Source organism: Anastrepha ludens, chromosome 6 (genome assembly GCF_028408465.1).
Source record: "Anastrepha ludens isolate Willacy chromosome 6, idAnaLude1.1, whole genome shotgun sequence".
NCBI lineage: Eukaryota > Metazoa > Arthropoda > Insecta > Diptera > Tephritidae > Anastrepha > Anastrepha ludens.
In genome coordinates this window covers 16,714,195-16,722,004 of record NC_071502.1, presented here as the reverse complement: position 1 = coordinate 16,722,004, position 7,810 = coordinate 16,714,195, and the positions used below count along the sequence as shown (strand labels likewise).

The 7,810-nt window shown below is 39.1% G+C and overlaps 1 protein-coding gene across 2 annotated transcripts; it reads right to left on the bottom strand.

Moving 5' to 3' along the window:
* Window positions 1-206: 206 nt before the first annotated feature.
* On the bottom strand, window positions 207-5,759 carry LOC128866634 (little elongation complex subunit 1). Of its 2 annotated transcripts, none has more exons than XM_054107517.1 (3): window positions 5,688-5,759; window positions 3,856-5,631; window positions 207-3,801 (listed from the first exon to the last, which is right to left on the bottom strand). In XM_054107517.1, the coding sequence occupies exons 2-3, from the start codon at window positions 5,528-5,530 to the stop codon at window positions 428-430; spliced, it is 5,049 nt and encodes a 1,682-aa protein (XP_053963492.1). In that variant the 5' UTR covers window positions 5,531-5,631; window positions 5,688-5,759; the 3' UTR covers window positions 207-427. The 2 variants fall into 2 exon arrangements, with proteins under 2 accessions (XP_053963492.1, XP_053963493.1); XM_054107518.1 differs by having other exon boundaries at window positions 5,719-5,757.
* Window positions 5,760-7,810: the final 2,051 nt, after the last annotated feature.

Genomic DNA, 7,810 nt, shown 5'->3' with positions numbered 1-7,810 from the left:
AACAAAATGATTATTAGTTTCGTTATTTCATACACTCCGCGCAGCGCTCATATACCTTACCCATGCCGTTTACAGGACCCATCCGATGATCTTTCGCATATTTCGTCATTTCTCGTCTTTACGCAGAGTTTTTAAACAATAATTTTTTTCTATCTGTTATTGAAACTTCATAGTTTTCTTAAAAGCCAAATATTAACGTTTAAATTTCACAATATTTTTTTACAAATTTTATTATGTGCTACACTTTTTCATGGAAAAATATACATTTTGTTTCTCTGATTTTCTTTTATCTAATTCAAGTACATCAACAATTAAAAATAAATATTTAAGGTCCATATTTTAAATTACAAACGTGGTAACTTAGCGTAACAAATAATTCAAAACTAAAGTACAAAACTAAAATTCCTCTTTACAAGCTTTCCAATTTTTAGCGTTCATTGCTGAGCGTTTGCATTAACAAGCCTTTCCAGTACTTTAATGGTTTCTTATGTATAAAAGTCTTCAACGCATTGGTTGTGAGCATTTGGAGGCGATAATTGGGCTTGAAGTGCACGAGTGCATGAAAGCAGCGATTAACACCGAATCGCTGAAGTCGCAATATGGCCAAGACAGCCGCCTCTTGTACGACAGGACGCTGCACGGTACCTAGGAATCGTTCGAATATCGACAGGTAAAACGAAACATCCGTATCTAGTGCTAGTGGCTTCACCACCACCGATATACATTCGAGTAGGGCAGCAGCACGTTCATCATATTCACTTGAAAGCGCCACCTGCTTGTAGTACTCATCGGCGAGTGGCAGCAGTTGTTGCTGTAATAAAATCTCTACCAATTTAGGTTGGCGTTTGCAGAAGACGGCGAAGGCGTATTTGAGATTTGTTAAGTTGCCGGTCTTTAGTTTGGTCACCAGCAGCGACAACACTTCGAGCGACTTGGGTTGAAAGGGTTCAAAGTGATATTCGAAACGTAATAGCGATAGTAGTTCCCTATGACGCAAATCTTTGCTGTCCATATTGTAAGTCGTACACATTAACAAATGCTGAATGACTATGATCAGCGCATCGGAACGATCGTAATTGGGTTCGTCGCGATGCGGCAGTGTGGTAGGATACCAACAGAGCACTTCGTAGATCATCGGCGATGCTTGAATATTGTAATAATAGAGGCACTTGGCGAGGAACAGACGCGCTGGATTGAATTGATTATTGTGTAAGGGAATTACAAGTAGGTATAACTGTGTGAGATTTAAAGCGCCGCTTAACGCAATCGTTTCGCTGTTCTGATAATTAAAGAGTCTGTTCTCGATTTTCGTTAGTAGTGCAGCGGCAATCTCTGGTCGTTTGTGATGCAGGTGACGCAATACGATGGATGTCAGACGCAAATGGGTACCCAGACATTTGGGTGGGACGCGTGCTACCTCACATGCGAGCTCAATTTCAGGGCGCGGAGCTTTGATTACTTGGTCAATTATCAAGTTGGCGACTACTTCGCAATCGTCGAACTGCTCATGCAAAGAGCTGGCGAGCGTTGAAGCCAATACATCAACTCTATCGCGTGTGGTGTTTAGAAACTTCTCAAGCTGTAGTGCCGTTTTACCAGCTAATTCATGCGGTTTCTTTTTCCCCGTGACGATTGCATAAATATTAGCCGAGTAATAGTTAATTGAGTGTTGCAAAATACTCCTGCGTGCGATGGGATAAGCGGAATTGTTTAATTCTAGTGGTATTTTTTTACAACATGGTTGCGCACTGTCAAAGGTGTTGTCTATGCATGGCGCGGGTGGAGGAGAGCAAGGTGAGTCATCATAGTCTGTCTGATTAGTTGGCGCGCAATGCGTAGGCATTTGCTCACAGCTTTCTGGACATGAATATACGCTGGACGTGTTTGATGCGCCAAATGTAGAGATGCCTTCGTTAATCCCAGGACATGAAAGTGTGCTTTCAGAGTAACTTTCTTTGGTTATTACTGCAGACAAGTTTTCGCAAACGCCGCTACCTGCGCCCTTTTCGAGTGCTTCATTTTGCGTTGCAGTAATACTTTGGCTATCCACAACTTTGCTTATATTTGTTCTTTGCCTAAATTCAGTGATCCATTGAAACTCTTTTTTGTCAATTTGTTCCTTAGATTGCAGTGGCAACTTACTGGGTGACTTCTCTGGGCAAGCGTTATAATAATTCGTTGAAATATCATCGTGTATCTCTGCAAATTGGCTTGGCTCGGGAGTGCTGCTTCGCCCGTTATTTGCGTGCTTTGAGCGCGTTGCTAGAGATTCATCGCTGCTGAGCTTTGCGCGCAAACGCGCCGAACGTTTGCAAGACACAACGACAGACGTACTGCTTTTGCGCTTTCGTTTGCCATCGTTTGCCTTCAAATCATTTGCCGATTCCCGTAATATGCTATCGCATAATTGCTGAGTTGAAGCGTTCGCTAATAAATCATCGACAAGTTCGTTATCCAGCAAGGCGGATATGTCAGAATCGCCATCATTTTGTTGCGCAGCATCTTTTGTAGGTGATTGAGAATTCCAAGCTGTGTCCTGGTGCTTTGAAGGACTAGATTCGATACTTGATTGACAAGGATTAGTACACTCAGGAACATCTTCAACGATCACAAGTAATGGATCATCAGTTTCATCGACTTCGCAAAACGCCTCTGTGGTGAAGTTATTATTCGGTTGTGTTGAATTTTGTGAAAAAGCCTGTTTAATTGCTTCATTTTCATCACTTTCCGAATCACTAATGGCAAGGTCCAGGAGAATTTGTTGCACGTGCATGCCATCCTCTTTGTACTCCTCGTGGCCTACTGCGGTTTTGGTTAATTCGCATGTTGCAGGCCGAAGCAAACTTTCGTTTTCGTTAGTCATACGAGTGCTTGTGTTATTCTCCGTTTCGGCTGGTTTATATGAATCTTTCTTTAAATTAGTTTGTTCTGCTTTTTTGCTGTCTAATAGTTCGTCCGATTTTTGTACTATCAAACTCGTTACCGACCTCGCCATATCATCAACGTTAATCGAATTTAATTCGTCTTCCTCTTCCGAATCGCTGCCAAATAAACTATGCGCAGTATTGTGTTTTTGTTTAAGTTGATTTTGGCAGGATTGTTGTTGCGCGTCAGTAGCAATTATAGCCGCAATATCATCCAAGGCATCACATTTGCTATTTTCACTGTCGGACAGCTTGTCCTCAGGTACTTCTACATCTTTATTGATTCTTATTTGCTTTGTATTATTATTCTGCTCCAACCCGAAATTGACTTCGTTCGACGCGCAGGATTCTAGTCGCTCTTCGACGGTACTGTTGTCTAGACAGACCTCAAGAGTGTTTGGTTTTTGCGCTACAGTAGCCTCACCACACTCAGTTTGCTTACATAGATCATTACTAAAATTGCAAAGATTTGCACAAAATTCAACAGCAGTCGCAAAGTCCTGTTCATTACGATCAGATACACTAAATTCAACAACAGATTTAGCATCTGATTCGACACTATTCTTATGCTCGGCTATCTCCTGCTTTTCTTTCTTTCGTTTTTTACGCATTCTTTTAACCCGTTGCTTTTTTATATATATGGGGTTTTCTACAGCCCCTCTACGGCTAAGCGTTTGTTTGGCGGATCTTTTTGGTACTTCAAGTGGTTCTTTGAATATCCAATCTGCTAAATATTTTCCTTCACATAGATCTGAGTTACTAGGCGGCATACTATTATCCGTTTGGGTGCTCTCATTCGCACCGAAGGCATTGCGGTGCTGCATGTCAGCCATCTTATTTCTACTGCAATCGTCAAAGCCTGCTGACGTTGTTGTATCTGAAATAATTTGTTCTTGATTTTTTCTTGGTATGCTGGTATGCATTTTCTTACCTTTACAGCGTGATGAGTTACTAGTTGGCTGAATTCTGTTTGTATTAGTTTCTGTATCAAAAGCTCTCTCCCCCCTCTTTATATGCGGCTGGCATTCAGTATGCGGTAAAGGCGTTGATGCTGATTCCGGTTGCGTATGTTGAATAGACTCGTACAACGAGGTTATCCAATTGTGAAACTGCTGCTGATTTAGTGCGTTGTTAGCTCTATTTAATTGTATTAAGCGCATATGGTTCTCCGTTGGCGGATACAACAAGCCCAGAAACATTTGCCCAGCCATTTGCCAGATGGTAGAAAAAACTTCTGGTTGCATATCAGGTAAGTGTGTGACAGCATTCAACATTGGTTGCATATTGCTCAAATTGCTGGTTCCAGCTTCGCCCACCGCACTGCTATTTCTATTGTCAGATGCGGGAGGCAGCATTGATGGTGGTGGTGGTGAAGGAGTTGGCGTGGCGTACGCTTCGTGTTTAACACTATCACATGTAAATATCGATGGTGAACTGGATTGTGAGCGTTTTATATTGGTGACTAATGGAACGAAATCTATACGTCGTTGCACATTACATAAATAGGTACATGTGCCAATGGACTGGTGTGAAACAGTCGTATGCGCCACGGTAGTCGATGGGAAAACATTAAATTCATTATGCGATGGTAGTGAGATGAGATCACATATAGGGCTGAGCGGTGAGACAGTATATTCTTGCAACACTTCATCAATCATTGCGTTCAACGGCGACACAATAGTCGGCTCCGGGAAGCAAGTGCCTACATTGTGTTTTTTGATAAAACAAGACGTAGACGTGCCTCGGGTGGTTGTTGTAGAAATATGTTGCGTGCCCTGTGTGCGCAATTCAATTAACGTAGTTTGTACAGCGCGCGATTGAACACTCGCAGATGATTTTGCATCTATTTGAAGTGTTTGCCTTTGGATATCTCTGCATTCCGGGAAATCCGTTTGCGTTTGGAACTCCACGGTGCTTCTCGTTTGGAGCTCCTGCGAAATTGGGGGATTAGAAGAATCCAAAAGATTGCATTGTATATCCTTATCTTTTTTATATATTCGCTTTTGCTTGCATACTTTTAGAATTGGCACTTTACATCCTCTATCTTCACAATATTTACTTAGTTTCAAAAACATCGGCTTATCACGCACATTTAAATTTTCTTCCTCATTCAGCTTTTGCATTAATTTTAGATATTTCATTGCGAGTTCAGTATAGCTTAACAGTCCCTTTGTCTCGTCCAACTTGGCTTGCAACTGTTCCAATTGCATTCTCTTCTCAGCAATGTCATGATTCAATTGAGCGAAATGTGTTTCGAGCTCTTTCGATTTGAGTTCTACTGCCTTCTGTTGGATTTGGAAATCGTTGCATTTCTTCTTTTCATTTTCATATAACTTTTGTATATGTGTTGCCGATTTTTGGAAGTCTTTTAGCATTTGCTGCAATTTGGAGTTTTCCGTTTTTAGTAATTCGATTTGGTTGACAAGCACATCATTTTGCGCCACCCTCTGTGCCAATTGCTTAGCTTTGTATGCGTTGGGTAGTATCGAAAAAGATTTAGATACCGTTGAAATAGCTCCAGCAGCATTAGCTCTTGGTGGGGAAAGCTCCAAAAAATCCAAATTAAGGTCATTGTAGTTAAAAGTAAGTTCTTTTTGGTCCGTCATGTTTACCGTTGATGCATGCGCGCCGCGAAGAAGCCAAATATAAAAAGCATGCACAGGACTGCTACATTCCAAATTCGGTTATGTAAAGCTCCTCGGTAATCCTAGAAGAATCGAATTTAATAATTGCAACTAATGTGAATGTTAAACAAAAAATTACTGCCTAACACGAGTATTAGCAAATAACTCACGAAAACGTTTATCCACCTAATTGCGAACTGTCAAATAGTGCCGGCTGGAGGAAGTTAAGAAGAAGCATTGTCAAGCTCTACTGTGAATAGCAGTGTAACAGAGAACGTAAATTGAACGAGTAATTTACGTTCTCTGGTGGCAATTTTTTATTATTAATGTTTATTTTTATTTGTTCCACAGAAATACCAACACAATACGGACTAAGTATAATGAAACTAAATTATAGTATGTAAAAAAAAAATACATATATATATTTACATCAATTATATAATTTAAAAAGAGTCGTGAGAGTTACATACGCGAATGTTTACGTTCTACATGCCGGCTCAATAAATCACTTGCGAGAACGTAATGTTAGCGTTGACACATAAGCTTCTAGCGGTTTCAGGCTAAGAAGTTTCCTTCTAGATTCATTAGAAGGTATACGATTTGAGACATTAATGGACCAATGAGGTTTACTTAGCGTGATTTTAATGATTTTTTCTGAATAATTTCAGTTCGGCGAGAGTGGAAGTTATAGTATGGAATTCAAATAACAGCTGTGTATTCGTGAATAGTGCGGAAGAGTGCTACATAAAGAAATTTTAGAGTCAGCGGATATTTAAAACTCTCAGTTCTTCCTTTCATAAATCCAAATATGGAGTAGGTTTTGCAAGTAACATTCCACAGGAGAGGTATCATACATGTTAATTTGTAAACGAAGATAATTTCTAAAACTTTTAAATTTCTTTTTCGCATTTAAAATAATAATAAATAAATATTAATATCCGCAAATTTTAGCGCTGCACTTCGTGAGTAGCGAACTGTACAGCATTTTTGAGCATTAAGGCAAATTACCAAGGCAAACAGAGTACAGAAGGTGGCGCTTTCCGAGAAGCGTTACTTTATTTTCCACGTTTCCGACAAGGCTGACGTCATGCACCATAATAATACAAATACAAAGCAAACAAAAGGAATAGAATTTTACATGTTGGTAACAAATCAGAGAAATGGCTTGATAATATTGTGATTTGTGATATTTAAACTAAAAAACTAATGAAAACGAAGTGCCCCGTATTAAGCTGTAAAAGTGCGAATTATAGTTTTAGTTAGTTTTTCTGTATTTTTATGTGGTTTACGCCGTGGCAAGAAGTTGTGTGTGTTTATAAGTTTTTGGTAGTTTCAATTTCTTTCGCTTACTCTTCTCTTCTGCACAAACAAGTGGTTCCCCGTCCTCTTATTTGCTTATTCATGGGCTCTGACGACACAGCGAATTTGAAAGCGCAACCTGGTATTCTGTCATTCTTGGGGTGTATCAGCTGATTCATTCGAATTCGCCGAGAGCCGGTTAACGGTCTAATACTGGTCACATCTTATATAATTTTTTACCATGGTTAAACTAACTTTTCAAGTCATTAATAGAGTTTTGTACAATATATTATTATAGTTTGTCAGATTTTTTATCAGACGAAATAGTTTAACATCATCAGAACAGGCAAGACACATTGACAAAGTGAAACGGGAAGATAAGTCATTAAATAATAGCGGGAAGGGTCCCAATATAAGTCCCTTGTATAATTCCTGATGTTACTACATTAATTACAGTGACCAAAAAATATATTGAGTTCATTCTTTCTATCAATTTCGGCTTGAGTAAAAACTACTAACGAAATTAAGTAAAGGTCTACAAAAGCCTAAATTACCAACTTTACTTAAGAGGAGAGAGGTTAAGTTCTACCTTAGCGAAGCCTTTCGATAAATCAGACAACGCAATCCAACGCAAAACCCTAACAATTAATATTCATTAAAATGTGGCACTTTAACAAGACTTTCTTCGGAATAGTTTCTTCAAGTGCAGTTATTCTTAATTTCGCTAAATATAATTATTCTACGTTAAGAAATTGTTCATATGCGCACCATTCTGCATTGCAAAATATCGATATTTTTAGATATTTCTTTTTAGTTCGAAGTGATTATTGTGAATATTTGTGAATTCAATGCAACCGTGAGTTGTACTTTTCCGTTTTCCAAGCTTCATTGGCGGAAATGAGTGTTAGTTTACAAAATGCTTTATTTTAATTTTTAATAAGTGTACAAAATGAAATGTGTGTT

What these genes read in the sequence shown, in the direction of transcription:
- LOC128866634 (XM_054107517.1), bottom strand. Translation starts at nt 5,530, where the DNA reads ATGACGGACCAAAAAGAACTTACTTTTAACTACAATGACCTTAATTTG. An exon ending in TAACTCATCACGCTGTAAAG is followed by an intron (nt 3,802 to 3,855) that starts GTAAGAAAATGC and finishes AAATTATTTCAG; the next exon opens with ATACAACAACGTCAGCAGGC.